Source organism: Brachycentrus maculatus, unplaced genomic scaffold (assembly GCF_059751285.1).
Source record: "Brachycentrus maculatus isolate JH-2025_06_01 unplaced genomic scaffold, ASM5975128v1 h1tg000269l, whole genome shotgun sequence".
Taxonomy (NCBI): Eukaryota; Metazoa; Arthropoda; class Insecta; order Trichoptera; family Brachycentridae; genus Brachycentrus; species Brachycentrus maculatus.
The window spans coordinates 2,680,311-2,697,853 of record NW_028281020.1 but is presented as its reverse complement, the minus strand read 5'-3'; the positions used below and the strand labels follow the sequence as shown (position 1 = coordinate 2,697,853).

At 30.2% G+C, this 17,543-nt stretch overlaps 1 protein-coding gene and 2 long non-coding RNA genes across 3 annotated transcripts in view; 2 read left to right on the top strand and 1 right to left on the bottom strand.

Annotated features, from left to right (window-relative positions):
* Nucleotides 1-1,871: 1,871 nt before the first annotated feature.
* On the top strand, nt 1,872-7,317 carry LOC148305594 (uncharacterized). Its single transcript, XR_015838132.1, has 2 exons — nt 1,872-2,243; nt 7,119-7,317. It is a non-coding gene; the product is annotated as an uncharacterized LOC148305594 (long non-coding RNA).
* A 3,087-nt stretch (nt 7,318-10,404) lies between these two features.
* LOC148305593 (uncharacterized) lies at nt 10,405-12,715 on the bottom strand. The gene is made up of 2 exons (XR_015838133.1): nt 12,580-12,715; nt 10,405-11,488 (listed from the first exon to the last, which is right to left on the bottom strand). It is a non-coding gene; the product is annotated as an uncharacterized LOC148305593 (long non-coding RNA).
* Nucleotides 12,386-17,543, top strand: part of LOC148305592 (ketimine reductase mu-crystallin) — a 40,013-nt gene continuing 34,855 nt past the window's right edge. The window contains exons 1-2 of the mRNA XM_088266436.1: nt 12,386-12,904; nt 14,700-14,873. Of these exons, the coding sequence (XP_088122562.1) occupies nt 12,530-12,904; nt 14,700-14,873 (549 nt within the window). The 5' untranslated portion in view covers nt 12,386-12,529. The remainder of the gene's footprint in view (nt 12,905-14,699; nt 14,874-17,543) is intronic.

Here is a 17,543-nt window from a genome sequence, read left to right as displayed (position 1 = left end):
TTTCAGTTGTGCATTGGTCGGAATGCCCAGAAAATGTACTATATCCCAGAAAAAGACATATTTTTAACTCAATATCTACCCGCTACAGGGCAGAAAGTATTGTTTTTGCATTTTGAAGAAAATTTATCGTTTAATTATTTTTTTCATGTATATTTTTTTTAAATGGAGATAAAACGTTCAGGTTTAACCTAAAAAGAAACTTATTAAACTTCAAAATTTCAAGTTCAAAGCGCAAAGCCACTTATTGAACTTTTTACTGTTGCACAGTAAAAAGTTCAATAAGTTGCTTGATATTTATTTTTAATACATTGTATTATATTTTGTGTATTTGATTATTTGATTACGCATCTTTTTCGATTGTTGCGCGGTATGATCGATAATCCTGAAATTATCCGGAACATTGGTCTGTATGTTCCCGATAGTTACCTAAGACAGCGTCGGCATAGATTGTTTCACATTCCTATACACAGGACCAACCTGCCAATGGTTATGCCTGTAGGAAGAGCTACCGCTATGTTGAACAATATCACATTGGATATTGATCTGTTCTATGTGTCCGAAGGAGTTTTGCGAAGCGGGATTCTTCTACACATTTAACAAGAGTCTTCTTGCTTACTTTTAATTTGTTTTTTTTTTATGTATACGCCTTAAATGTTAGTTTGTAATGTATATTTTAATTATTGAATAAATTGAAATCAAAAAATTGAAAAACTTTAAAAACGTTCTCCTGAAAAATCAAGTTTTTTTGATTTATGACGTTCTTGAAAGGAGTGAGCGAATAGTGAATAACACATTTTTTAAATCAAATATGATGACACATAATTATGTACAATCGTGATCAAAAGCTTTTGTTCCAATTGAAAAGATATTTATATAGAGTGTTATTGGCGGAAACCAATTATGATTCTGAAGTGGTGAGGAAGTTGTGTTCGCAGATGTAAATATTGAAGGTGAGTTAGTTGTTAGTTTGGTATGAACTATAGCAATTCGCTGATGTTCTTAAATTTTTTTCAGCGTTTTAACAAAATGATGTTAAAAGATTAAAATTTTGGATTTTCAATAGTGTTGTCTTTACTTTCTTTAGCATATCAGCATATAACATGGCAATCAAGTTAATTCTGTATTATTATAATAATTATTTCTGAGAATGTTAGTGTTAGGTATTTTTTATTATTATTAAAGTAATCATAGGCAATATTTTATATATTTTATAGGCTCGTCTGTAGGTAAGGATGCGAAAAGGAGATATAAATAGCTATCAACACCCACACCGATTAAAAAAAAACATGAATTAATTTTGCAATTGAATCGAACCCGTGACGCGTTCGTTTCATAGTCTAGCGTCTATCCAACTAAAAATAATATTTTAGTTTTGTATATAATAAAAATAAGCTGCCAAAATATATTTTTTTAAATTTTACACATCTTGATACATAAATGCTCAATCAAAATACCTGGTAATTTTTTAAAGATATATATCGTCCTCATACAGGAGAAAATGACTAAGTGCATTTTTTTACAAAAACGTGATTATTGATATTATTAATGGTATTTTTTTTTAAATTAAATAAAACACACATATTTTTTGTCACATTGAGAAACCAACTGCACAGTTAATAGGTAAAAAAATGAAAGTATTTTTTTAATCAAAAAGACAAAAATTGTATCATCATAGAATGATGGATGGAGTTATATACCGTTTACCATCATATGAAATACCAATATTGATCTCAAAAAAAAAAATTTAAATTTAATTTTTATTTTTTAAAATTTAATTCATTTCTTATTTTTATTGTAAACTTTAAGAACCACGGGCATTAGCGGAACGTCATTATCGACGTTATTGAGAATTTATAACGACAAGTAAAACAGAAGGCTTAACATTACTTGTCGAAGCCTCCATTTGCTAGCTTCTAAGACATGCAAGTGTAAAAAAAAACTAATTAAGAGAGTATAATCAAACAACAGTGAAATATGGCATTCATTTTTGTGTTTTTTTCAATGCTCATTTTAAAAGTGTCTTTTCTAATTTTCTCATATTGGTTCACGAAAAAACACGCCCCTGAAACTTGTGCACCGCCGAAAATTAATATTCCTAACATTAAAATAACAAGATTCTAGATTTAAGATAAAAATGTGATATAAAATAGTTATGTTCTGAAATTCGAAATAGGGATGTTTAAATTACTGTTTTATTAAATGTGTGAATGCAAATACAGCTCAACGAAGAATACTGATTCCAAGTAAGTACTTCAAATTAAAAAGATCACCCCAATAATTTAATTTTTTATTATTATTATTACATCTACACTAGTATAAGTTTGGTCAAAACGCTCTTTCCATAAAGCGTTTTTGCATAAGTTCCGTTTCAAACTATATAAAATATCAAGAGATATTTGTGTCTGTTATGCAGTCCCCAATATCCGAGTTTAATTTTTAAGAAATCCAAATATTAATTTTTATGTTCGGTGTATTTTCATTTAATATCATCAATCAGAGAAAATGTTTCGATCACACCCTAATAACGCAACACCATGGCTTTATTCGAAAAAAAAATCGTTGACTCCAATACAAAAATAAATTTTGTAATATGATTAATTTTCTTAGATAAAAAAACGCATTTTAGAGATGTGATAAATATATATATGATAAATAAATAAATATATATAAATATTTATATATATATATATATATATATATATATATATATATATATATATATATATATATATATATATATATATATATATATATATATATATGCAAACGCATATCTATATTTAAATTCTGGTAACTGTATATATATATATATATATATATATATACATATATATATATATGTATAAATATATATATATATATATATATATATATATATATATATATATATATATATATATATATATATATATATATATATATATATATATATATATATATATATATATATATATATATATATATATATATATATATATATATATATGTACATTTATAAAACCGATAAATTACGATTATACTGTTGTATAATTTCTCTCTCTTAAATAACGGTTATCACAATGTTATACGATATGAAATTGAAAACTATGAATTGAGATGTAGTGAGATAGAAAACAATTGAGGTGTAAATTACTTTAAAAACAGAAAACCAAAAAAATAATTGCAATAATTTATCCAACCGAAATAGTATATTTTAAAAATATATTTACAAATGATACATCTTTAAGACTCTTTATATAAAAAATAACAACGAATTAAAAGTCAACAATATTTTGATGCAAAATTATCATTTGCATACACGTTTTGCATATTCAACATGCCCATTCATTGTGTCCACGTACAAGCGTTAATTTATGCCTCCGTTTTCAATGATTTATTTTAAATATGACATTCAAATTTGACCACGTCTCACAGTTTGTAACCAAAAAACGTGAGCTTTGCCTTGAAATTGATTCTAATAAGGTCATTAAATTCCAAACGCAACTATTGTGACAATTATTGCAGGCTTCATTTAGTAACAATTACGGCAAATGGGTTTTACCGATCGGAGATCGTTGTTATCCGTGTACCGGGTTCTTGACGTCCATTGCACATACATGATGAGTCCAAGTATAATTATATTCTTTAAGCGTTTAAACACCAAAACGTTTTGTTGTTCGGTCAAAACATCAAAACACATTTTACTTATTTGAGCAAAATAATCAATTTAAGGAAATATCAACTCAAGACTTAAGATTCAGTGAAAACTAAGTTAAAATGATAATTAAAAGCATCTTGGCAATGTATACCGAACATGGTTTATCTTTTTTTTTAAAAAAAGATTAAAAGATCCATCTAAAAATAAAAATAAAGTCGGGAAAACAATAAATATCGAAAAAATGGCATTGTATATTTTTTTTATCATTATGAAATCCGTGGAGAAACTATTTTTGTTTTGTTGTTTTAAAAAATATATTTGTTTTTCATCTTCGATAGGACGGGATCTAGATTTCCCCAGAAGTAGTTCTGAAAACCCAAATTACATTATATAAGACCCAATTTAGAAACATTCTAATTTGAAAATATGAAAATGATATGTAAAAGATAAATTTTCATGTAACTACTAAATCTCTTGTTTCTTGATTTTAATAAAATATTATTTTATTTGAGTGAAATCGGCTTCGTAAATTTAGCTTTTAAATAATAATAAAAAATAAAAACAACTTAATGTTTTGTTCATGTCTGGGATTATGAACAGGAAATCAACGTAGGTAAATAAACAGTCGATGAATTAAACTATTGTGTATTCGGAAACGAAAATAAAAACAAGTATCTTTTATCCCTATCATAAACTTCTTAAAAGTATGAATCGAAAAAGGGTTAAAAATGCGGTGAAATGCCTTTTAAATAAATAGGTCAAGAACTAAAGCAAATATTATTGTCACTTTACTTATCTACTTAGATATAACGTTCATTATAGGGGTACAGATAAGCTGATAATAATCTTCTCTGAGATTTTAATTCACTCGTATTTTTTTGCATATTGTACACTTGTCATAAAATATTCGTCATTTCTTCTTATTATTGACAATCCTGTAACAAATTCACGCGGGAGAGTCAATGAAAATCATCTGTTTAAACAAAACATAGTTGAATATTTATTACATTTTTTCAGTAGGTATATGAATAAAACCAATCATTTCTATATTACATGACAATATCGCGAAAGAAATATGTGGTAAAATTTTTGCGTTTTCATTAATTTTTTTCACTCTAATATTTATTCAATATTACCCTGGACTGGTACCTGAAGCGGAGGGCTGATCACCTTTCCTTCGTGTTAACGATCAAGATAATACTGTGTTTATATAACGCAGTGCCCTATGCACCATTGGGGTGCGGATAAGGGTTTGAATTGATTGAAATTAATATTTTATGGAAAACAAATTTTGATTTTTGAATGAAATAGACTAAAGGAAACGAAAGGATTTTAACCCTTTTAATTATTTTACCCCGTTTTTTTGTGTCGATATTCAAGGCTTATTTTATACAAACAGATATACTGAATACTGCTACTAGTGCGATTTATGTAAATTTTTTAACAGACCTTGATAAACCGCTAGGTGAATATTATTGTAACGAATCAATGCTTTGTATTTAAAGGAAATATGGACAGAATTTATCATTTTTAATTGATAATATTATCAGTTGCATTGAAATTTAATTAGCGCCTTATCAAAATTTTTATTTACAATATATTTTAAATCTATCTAATCTCACGGCGATATCCATAATGTTGGATAAATCGTATTGACAAATATAAAAATCGAGATTATTTATAAAAGCTGTATAAATGTGATATATTTTAAATAAAATAGGTGAATATATCGTAATGTCAAAGCATATAAAGAGTTTAAATAAAACCACCGATGAGATAGCATTGCATACAACATTTTGAGTGTGTCCAAATACTTGTTCACAAAATCTGAATAATCTCCAATTACAGGAGTTATTTCCGTATTATTTTTTAACATCTTATCAAAGATGAAGAAGAATATGGAAGTCTGGGCATTTACGGGGCTGACTTAAAAAAGCTTCTTTACATCTCACCAATAGATGTCTCTAGTGAAGTTCTACATAGTAATTCAAGAACAAGGTTTCTAAATTGGTTCATATATATAGAACTTCCAAGAATTTGAGTAGTGTGGTTGTCAATAATGGGTAGAATTGGTGAATGTTACACGTATGTAAAGTGATCACTTAAACCAGCCTATGACGGTCGTCAGCTTAAAAAAGTCACTTAAAAAAGCTTCTTTACATCTCACCTATAGATGTCTCTAGTGAAGTTCTAGTAATTCAAGAACAAGGTTTCTAAATTGGTTCATATATATAGAACTTCCAAGAATTTGAGTAGTGTGGTTGTCAATAATGGGTAGAATTGGTGAATGTTACACGTATGTAAAGTGATCACTTAAACCAGCCTATGACGGTCGTCAGCCCCGTAAATGCCCAGACTTCCATATTCTTCTTCATCTTTGCTAAGATGTTAAAAAATAATATATAGCATTGTATTTATCTGCACTTTGATTTATAATATTATTGAGTAAAAAGGTTTTTTATTGAGTTTAACGTCATACAAAATGAGCGAAAATAAGTATATCAAAATCGTGAAGAGTATTATAATATTTTAGCCAGCCTTAGTAATAATTTCCGAGCAAATTGGATTCAGATAATACAGCTCGAGACTACACAGAATGTATAATATAAGTGCTTATACACATAACTGAAGAAAAATTAACATAGATTAAAAGAAGTTGCAATATAATAAAGTTTTGTAAAATAAATATTAAATAGTAGTTACTGCGTTAGGCTAACATGCTGGACGTCTAAGGTTAAATTTTCAGGAGAGTCAAATTAAATAAAAACGATTTTTCACTCTAATATTTATTTTTTATTAAGTGCATTATATCGCCTTTCCTTCGTCAAATTCACGATCAAGATAACACTGTTTCTATACGATGAAGTGTTTTAAAAATTTATTTGAAAAAGAAAATTTATTTGACTCTGATGATGAGTGAGTTTTTCATCAAAAGACAAAAAAGAATTATTTACATCTTTAAAATCACTAAATCTTTAGCTGTATATAATTCTAACTATAGGTTTAGCTGCTCGGCTTATTTTCTCTAACTATGATTTTTGTCCGCCTCCGTAGTGTAATGGTCAGCACGCTCGACTACCGTTCTGGAGGACCCGGGTTCGATTCCCAGGGGGTGTAAGAGTGATTTTTTCACTGTAATATTTCAATATGAGTGATTTTTTCACTGTAATATTTATTCAATATTACCCTGGACTGGTACTTGAAGCGGAGGGCTGATAACCTTTCCTTCATGTGTAAACGATCAAGATAACACTGCGTTTATATGACGCAGTGCCCTATGCACCATTGGGGTGCGGATAAGGGTTTTATTACTATTATTATTATGATTTTCAATATTACTAATTCATTACTAACAAAATGTACATACAACCTTCTTTTAAATACTGCATGACGTTTTTTTATAAAGTGATAAAGTAAATTACTAATGTATGATGTTTGATGGTTTAAAAATTCAAGTACATGATTTTTATTTTTGTTTCAGGAAATGGAGGAAATGCAACGAACAAACTTTCTGGGGATGAAAAATGAAAGAAAAAAATATTCTTCACCATTTTTTAAAACTTTTATAAAGTTTTATTTGTGAAAGAGATATTACTTAAAATCAGTAAAGTCCTTATTTATTGAATTCAAAATTGTTGTAAATATAATTATAATAATAAATAAATAAATAAAAAAGTAAATAGCATTATAAATTTTACTCAAAAATTAAAGTAACCTAAAAATTTTTGTTCATATTTATTTTTGATAATGATCACAAATATTTTTTCAATAAAACGTTGATTTCTTTGCTGTTTTATTTAAAGTAAAATCCCAAATTATATGACTTGATGTTACATGCTTAGTACATTTAACGTTACAAATTGTATACCAAATCGGGAAATTATAATTCAAAACATTTACGTGATACCTGATTTACAATACTGAATTACATTTCAGCACAAACAAATATGTCATTGAGGTGGCGATTTGGAAGTTTGTGCATTGACAGAGCTAACGACATGTCATCGACATACAATTTTTAACATTTACCATTCCTCCAATGATTAACAACATTATAACTCAAAATTCAAAGGTCGTTTTTATTTATTTACAACATTTTGAGTGTGTCCAAATATTGTTCCCAATTACAGGAGTTATTTTCATATTATTTTTTGACATCTCATCAAAGATGAAGAAGAATATGGAAGTCTGGGCATTTACGGGGCTGACGACCGTCATAGGCTGGTTTAAGTGATCACTTTACACACGTGTAACATTCACCAATTCTACCCATTATTGACAACCACACTACTCAAATTCTTGGAAGTTCTATACATATGAACCAATTTAGAAACCTTGTTCTTGAATCACTCGAACCTCACTAGAGACATCTATTGGTGAGTAAATGATGTAAATGCCCAGACTTCCATATAGACCAACCTCACTAGAGACATCTATTGGTGAGTAAATGATGTAAATGCCCAGACTTCCATATTCTTCTTCATCTTTGATGAGATGTCAATTTTTTTTATTTTATTTATTTTTTATTTATATACACACAAAAGTTTTACATTTAATGTTTTACGACATGAATTTCCATGCTGTACAGCTGAAACCGTTTGATATTTTCTTATTTAAGAGAAAAACTAACTTTAAAAATATTACATATTTTTTAGATTTTTTAGTTTTATTTATGGATTCAGCATTACCTTAGTGGAATAACACGAAAATATGAGTTTACAAATAAAACACATTCATTCTCATCAGAGAACAATTGAAAAGTCTTTGTAAGAGGGATTGATATTTATCTTTAAATTAGCAAAAATAAACTCCATCTTTCAATTAAGTTATCTGTAACCATTAAAATAAATTCCACTCCTATATCTATATCCGGAGCGTAAGACTGACCCCTTATTACCTTCATCAAATTAAAGATCAAGTTAAAATTGCACCGATTCGATGAAGTGCTTTATGCACCATAAGGTGTGGGTTAAGATCCAAAGAAGACCGTTATAACATATTTGTACACATTAAGGCTTGTATTTTGTCCAAATGATTTTATCACTGTATTGGTTTGAATTAGAGTATATTTCTTGTGTCGGTTTGCTTGCTTCATGACATCTGAACCAATATTGTTTTTAGAAATATTTTACAGTGAATTAACAGTGAATCATCCTTTAATTACAATAATAAAGTGGAATAGATTGAAAACTATTGGAAAATATTATCCTTTTTAATACATCTGGCGTTTGCTTCAACATAGAGCGAATATGTTTGTGACATTTTAGACAGATTTTGTGTGTTTTCGACGTGAGCTAGTTAGCAAGAAATATGAGATACGATGTCTCCCTTGACTGTTACCGAGAAAATGTACGTTAATTTTTTTTTCTTCATTTCAGAGTTCATATATTTTAAAAATAAATTAAACTAAAATTTAATCCCGCAAATCTTACAAAATGTAGGTATTTTAATTGTTATTATTATCTCATCCTTAAATTAAAATATTACGAAGGCACGTATGTACGTTCATATGTATGTGCGTTTTTGTCATAAGTAATTTATAATAAATGGGTTACAATTTTAAGGAATGTATATGCATATTAAAATGCTGATGCTCGTATGTTTTTCTAATATCTGGTCCTAGTTTCATTATGATGGTCCTTTATGTTGTCATATGCATGGTGGATGCCCTCTCTCTGCACCTGGAACGATCCAGTGATATTCTCACGTCTTCAGGAATGAGGGTCCTATATCATTATTGTGCACGTTGCTTCGTTGAAATAAACCTGATATATTCATACTGAATAATGATAGTCGAGGTGATCGAAGCAGAGTATCGCAGTAAAAAAATAAACTGTTTTTTTCTTAATGGATTACATAATGTGCTAAAATGTGTATTTTAATTTGCATATTTTCAATGACAGTGTCGTATCGTTTTAAGGTCTGTTATGTTTATGTGTATGTGTTTATTATTAGACATAAAATACGAATTGTATAATCAATGTGTGAAATTTTAGCATTTGAAAATTTTAAAGATATGCTAATATATCGATAACCAAATACAAAATAACCACATCTGTATTAATGTCGTTCGGTGATAACCCAGGCTGAAAAAGTGGATTTTTACATTTGTTGTTTTTTCATGATTGAATTGAAATCAATAAATAAATTATCAAGGAATAAAGTAATGGTCCAAATTTTACACTGCATATAATATACAATACCATTCATACAAGCATTCAAGCTAGGATACAAAATGCCGAACCCTCTTCTAGTGGAACGGAAGGTCTGCTGATGACAGTCAACAGTCCGCCTTCTCCAGAGGAGTTTTCGTGGTTTCCTCCCAGCAATGACCAAATGCTGAGATGTTTCTGATGGGCCCATACTAGATGATTATCCTTCCTGTTTCCAACAAAGATTCAAATAGAAACATATTGAATTAGCTAGAAGAAACAAAAATCCACTAAATGATCTATAAACCTTGTACATAATAATAAAGGTAAATAATAAATGCAATTCCCATCTAAAAAATACAACAACAACAAAACAAATCAATTAATACAACACATAATATAAATGGATATTCGATTACATCGGATGCAATTATTATTAGTATAAAAGGTCATCGATCTTATAAAAACAAAAATATATGTCATTGTTATTGCTGCGGTTGAGAGAAAAGAGAATTAGTAAAAAAATCTGGTACCATAACCAAGTAATTATATCACAGAAATATGAACTCGATAACAAAAAAAATATGTAGAAAAAAAGTTTTAAATAAAACAACATTTTTAGTGGGTCAATATACTTGTTCACAATTCTAGGTTTATCCACTTATGAGTCATTTTTCATTTTTGACATCTTAACATATACATCAGAATACGGGAGTTTTGGTATTTACAGGGCTTACGATATGTCATTGGCTGTTCCCAACAACGTTGTGACGCTAACGTCACATTTTTTGGATCTGTGAATTGTCGAACCTTCCATATTTTTCTTCAACTATGTTGAGATGTAAAAAAAATATAGTAAATAAAAGCTTACTGGCACAGTGGGTAGTATTAAGAATAGGGCGAATATACTGGGTTTAGAATATTACCTGATATAAGAGTTGGATGTTTTAATAAATGTACGTATACTATATTTCACATGTATATTTTTCAAGTTAAAAAAAAATGCTAATAAGATATATTTCGTTGTTCAATTATTCAAATAATTGATTGCGAATCTGGACTGGGCGTTTTCTTTAACTGGAATATTCATATACATACATATTCCATTAATGTCTTACTTTAAATAAAAAAACTGAATAGAAAATATATAATAAGAGCAAAACATTGATAAAAACAAATGAGATAGGTACTCATTTTCCTTCTGATAAGCAGCGATCCGATAACAATGTTTATTGATTGTTGATTCAATGGTTTTGATATGTTTTGGAGTAAACGAAAAATGCCTAGTTTGTTGCGGTCGAATAAATATACAGCATGTTCCAAGCCACAAAAAGATATATATTTAAAAAAAAATTCATGTAATTAGTCGTCTTTCCATCTTTTTGGAGGTCTGCCTAGGGGTCAGCGTCCTTCAGGGTTTCCTTGAAGGGCGATACGTGGAAGTCTGTCATCTGACATTCTGTTTACATGATCATTCCAGTATTGCCTTTGTTGTCGTCCCCACCTCACGATATCCTAAGTCTTACACATGCTCCGGATGTCAGTATTTCTTACTCGGTTTCGCAATGTGTTTCCGGTTATGGATCGGAGAGTCTTGATCTCGGAGGTTCGAAGTCGAGATTTTGTTCTAGAAGTATCTGTTCTTGCCTCAATCACATCCCAAGAGCTACAAGTGGAGGCACAAACAGATCCTGAGGATCTAGAAAAAGAAGAAGAAGAAGAAGAATATGTTATTAGTATACTGTATTTTATGGTCATTTACTCCATTGTCATAACTGGTACATACATACATATGATGACTATAAAATTGTAACCTGGCAACCATGGATTGAGTGATATTGCCAACTTGGCGATATTAAAAGGTCGGTGTACAACAAGTTGTGATGGATTGCAAGCGAAAATCACAAAACACGTGATGGTATGACTTATGACGAATAAAGGTGATTTCAGTCACTTTTATATGCGTTAAAAACCGTTGATAGACGGATAGCCACAAAAAAGTTGGTTCATGGCAAAAAACTATGGACGATTAAATGCTAAGAACAAAACGTATCTTGTCCCATACTCATCCTTTAAATCATACGCCCAAGGATGGGAGCAATTATGAATCTATCATAAGTAAGATTATGACGTTAATATGCTCTAAAATAAAATTCGAAACGAATAATTTTTGTGATGATAATATCATTATTTCTTATCTATCGTTTTTAAATAATCAATATTAGATGGACAAAAAACGACATGATAAGAAAAGCGATATAACGGTGTTAAAGTATACATATAAAATTCCACTATGTGACTTAGTTAAATATCAATACGTATATCAAACAAGAAATAAATACATTTAAATAAAACGATTTTTTAATTTTTTTAAAAGTAGGTTAGAACGGTCATATTTTAAATGAAAATCATAATTTGTAAAAAAGAAAAATGAAAGTTTAAATGTTAAGCAAAAATCCATAAGGATCCAATTCCCACATTATGTTTTTATCGAATTCTATTACGTAAATGGAATAATCAATTAATTTATTGCATAAATTTTATACTCAAATTGTTAAAAAAAACATCCTGTACTTTTCATAAAAAAATATTAGGTATAAAAACTAATAGTCATTCTTTATCACGTTACTTGTGGGGAACTTTAAAGAAACTAGTTGTTGTTTAAGTGTACGCCAAACTACAACAAAACACTGTGTTAACAATATTTTATTTTGAAAAAGTGAAAAAAAAGTAAACCAAAATGGATAATATCGTGGAAATTTCCGATCAAGATGTTGAAAATTTACTTACCTGGAGTAAAGCCATTCAGTCGGTAAAACAGGCGTTGATTTCAATCACAAATACTCCGAAAGATGGCGGTGAACATCCGAAAAGAGACGATTTGGTTTCAGTTCAAACTCCGCGATCTTTCACTCGTCTGCCATCTAGTTCTGGAATTTTATTATGCATGCCTAGTTTCATCCAAGGTTTGGATCTCGGCTATGGAAGGAAGGAATCTTCGCTGTCTTGTAAATTGCTGACAGTTTTCGAGGAAAATGGAAAACGAAAGCCGCCATTACCGACATCTGGCGGCGTTGTGATGCTGTTTGACGATGAAACTGGACAAATTAAAGCGGTAAAAATATAACCTAATTTAATACACATTTCACTCTAAGTAAGTCTTGTCGTAAGTAAATAATGGCCCAGTTAACGATTGTTAGGCTTTCGTTACTCGGGATACAAGTCATAATAAGTTAAGCTGCAAAAGTTTGCAAGTAATTCAACACTTTTAAGGGCAGATGCCGAAAATAAAATGGCGTAATTTAAACTTTGAGTGTCTTCAGAACTGTATAAATTGAAGGAAAGTTTCGGGCATTTTACATATTAATAAGTAAAGACTTGTAAACGAAGTAAAATGATGGCAATTTATGCATCAGTTATACATAAATAAAGGGTTTTTGCAATTCTCTATATAACTTAAATTCTTTAGAATTGAGATTATTTTTTTTCTTATATTCTTATAATGTATTGGATTAAACTTTATTATGAAGTTGAAATTGAACTTTGTTTGTACTTATGTACACAAATCACAATAAATAAACTTCACGAAAACGCATATAGAACCACAAGATCCAAAATAGAGAAATACATCCATAACGCATACCTCTTTTAAAAATATATTTATTGCGTGATGATTAAAATTCTCAAAAGAACTTTCATTATTATGCAATAAAGTTGTACAACCTGCTTCCAATGTGCATAAAGTCATAAAAAATAAACTAAGTATAAAAGAGCTTTTTGTTCATGTCGTATTATATTATCATGTCGTATAGTATTATATCATTATTTGCCCATGTCGTATTTGATTGCATGTCATAAACAAATTTTCTTTCATTCTCATTAATAAATTCGGCAGTCAACATCTATATCTTTATTATTTAAGTTTTATTTGGTACATACCGCCGTTTCTAAAAATCTATTGTGATACATGTTTCGATGCGTTCCGCATCATTTTCAAACACCAGATTAGCACAGTGTGGTGGTATTTACCAAGTGAAACTTACCGTCGAAAATCATTTTTTTCTTCATTCAGTTACATATATAAATATTGTAAAACGTGCCCTCGGGATGGGTAAACTTAGCGAGTGCACAAAATTGTATTATGTTATATTGAGCGTTAGATGAAATATAATTAAATATGGTAAATTATGCAATTTCACTCTAACATTTATTAAATTTTACCTTGGATTGATACCGAAAGCGGAGGGCTTTCCTTCATTGTTAAAGATCAAGATAACACTGCGTTTATATGAAGCAGTGCCTTACGTACCAGCGGTTGCGGATGAGGGTTTGAAGAAATAATGCAACTGAAAGGTCTTTTTTCTTAGGTGTAACTAATAAGGGTTCTGAAGCGTTTAAAAAAATAAAATTCTAGTGTTTTCTCTGTTACCTTATATATTGGTTGCATCGTTACGTTATATGTGTCACCTACTTTCAAAATCCGCCAGATCCAATTTTAAAATATTTTAAAATAAATACTCTATCTGAATGCCAATTGTGTGTTTTATTGTTTAATATATTTAAAATACTTGAAAACCCTGCTAAAAAATAGTTGAAAAACAGTGTTGTATTTCAAATTCTGCCATATTCATGGATCTTGCCTTCTGACCCATATCGGCCAATCAGAGAGCGGGGATATGTCAAAAATTAAGATGACGTCATTATCGGTTTATGCCAGATGTTTTTTATATTAAATACTGAATAATTTTCTAAAAAAATGAGAAAATTCTCTATTTAATAATATTTTATCCAAAGATAGACAAATCTTTTAAACACAAATATTACCCGGAGAATTTTGCATTTTTTGAAAAAATTGACTTATATGGATCTGGTGGATTTTGAAAGTAGGCGACACATATCGTCTTTTACAGATGCTTGACGCAGACCAGTTGACGCAGCGTCGTACGGCTGCCGTGTCGTGTGTGGCAGCCCAATTACTTGGAGTGGGTGGTAGTTCGGGCAGGAGCGTCCTTGCAGTTCTGGGAGCTGGCAGTCAGGGAAGGATGCACGCGATGTTGTTTGTGGATCAATTCCATTTCTCAGAGGTACATAAAAATTAAATCTGTTTCTTCAAAATTTTGAGTATATTCAAAAAGTTGTTCACAAATCTGGGTTTCTTCCACTAATGAATTATTTTTACATTAAGGCGGGATAATCGATGCCCTTAACTCAATTTTCTTTGATCCATGGTAGCATTTGACGTAATGGATTTGATTTGTTACTTTAAACATCGTTTTGTAAAAATAGGATTTACTTTCATATATATGTCTGTATCTGTCCGCCTCCGTAGTGTAATGGTCAGCACGCTCGGCTACCGTTCTGGAGGTCCCGGGTTCGATTCCCGAGGGGGGTAAAAATAAATATAAGTAATTTTTTCACTGTAATATTTATTCAATATTACCATGGACTGGTACCTGAAGCGGAGGGCTGATCACGTTTCCTTCATGTGTAAAACGACCATGATAACACTGCGTTTATAAGACACAGTGCCCTATGCACCATTGGGGTGCGGATAAGGGTTTTTATATATTATATATATATATATATATATATATATATATATATATATATATATATATATATATATATATATATATATATATATGTATGGTTTTAAAACAGAAAAGAGTTATTAAAAAAACAGGAGGTAATTTTTTTTTCATTATTGGAATTTGTTTTTTTTTTCAGAAATTTTTAGAGGAAATAAACTTGGCATTATCAAGTATTTCTAATACTTGAAAGTGGTAAGGTTATGACTTGGAATAATCAGCGAATATGTATGAGGAGATGAACGAATGTGGAAGAGGTGAAGATTTTTTGGAAAGACAGATTGGTGTTGAGTGGCGTGATGGTTTGTTAGTTAGTTAAGTAAGTTTATTTAGTTACTTATTTTCTCAATTTTATACTCCTACAATCGCTTTCAATTTGTGCGTCAACCGATCTTTCATATATCGTTTTATGTGCATTCATAATTTTACATACTGAGGCTTTACGAACAGAGAAGCGTTAGTCGCTGCGTCAGACGTTGAATTGGATTTCCATATTGAGTCATGTGAATATACATATTCGTGAGATGGGAGAAACATATGTCTAATAAATTAGAGAACCAAGTAGTAGTAAATTCCGTAAAATGCACGTGGAAAATGTAATATCATAAATTTGTATAAGTTTCCCAGAACCGGAAGACGTAGAATTATGGAAATACGTAGCTCTTCCAGTGAAATTTGCCAGCAAGGGAGTCAAAGCTTTTCCTAGGGGGTCTAATGAAGGCTTCTTTATGTTAATGTAGTTTAAAGGAGTTTCTAGAAAAGTGAAATGATCCCACAAAGTTGGATCATTTTATAGGCATACTTTGAGACAGTTTCAACAAAACAGAATTTGTAGTAAGAAATGTTTTGAGTATGTCCAGATCTTTGTACGCAGTAACTGGATTACTAACAAAAGGATTAATCAAATGTTTGCAAATAATCGATAGACAAGTTATAGAATTATTCAAATAATTCATTCGATTTTAATCGAAAAACAAAAATTATAATAACTTAAATGAATACTCTTCAAAATATCTCTTATGTGAGAATATGACATTTTAATATTTTTAGCCTTAAATTTGACACACACAAAACGACACACAAATCACCGATAACACACTTTATCAACATAAACATATAAAACAAGATCAAATACCAAGAAACACATCGCACAAAATCAAACGTATACCTACCACGTTTGGTTAGCAAAAAATTGTACGCAGTAAAGTTGTATAACCTGCTCCCATTATCCACAAAGTCATTACTCGACTCATAATAGAGAAATAACTTCATAAACAAGTGTTGTTAAACGTGCTCTTGGTACGAGAAAACACAGTGGGGACACATTATTTTAAATTCTAATTTCATCCGCCTCCGTAGTGTAATGGTCAGCACGCTCGGCTCGTTCTGGAGGTCCCGGGTTCGATTCCCAGAGGGGTAAAATAAATGTAAGCGTTTTTTTTCACTGTTATATTTATTCAATATTACCCTGGACTGGTACCTGAAGCGGAGGGCCGATCACCTTTCCTTCATGTGTAAACGATCAAGATAACTCTGCGTTTATATGACGCAGTGCCCTATGCACCATTGGGGTGCGGATAAGGGTTTTTTTTTTAACTAACTAACCATCACGCCGCTTACCCGCAGGGGTAGGTAGACAGAATAGAACGCCACATTACTCTGTATTTGCAAACATTCTTCGCCTCTTCCACGTTCATGCATCTCCTCATACATACCCGCCGATTGTTACGACTCCTAACCTGACCACTTTCAAGTATTTGGCATACCTGATCGTGCCATGTTTTTCTCGGTCTTCCTCTGCTCTTTTTTCCAGTTACATCCGCCTCATAAATTTGTCTTACCGATAAATAGATATGTACGAGTTTACGATGATGAAGCAATAAATCCATTTTTAAAGTGATTTAAAAGAAATCAATTTTAAATTTTAAGTTGAATTTAACGTAAAAACATTTTGATATCTCAAAAAAGATGAAAAAGAATATGAACGTCAGGGTATTTACAAGGCCTATGACTTGTTATAGGCTGGTAATGTGATCACTTTGCATAGTGCAACATTCATCATTTCTACCCATGACAGACGACCATACTAATTTTTGGAATTCCTAGATATATTGATCAATATCGTGACACAGTACACATGAGTTTACAACTGCCGTCTATGTTGGA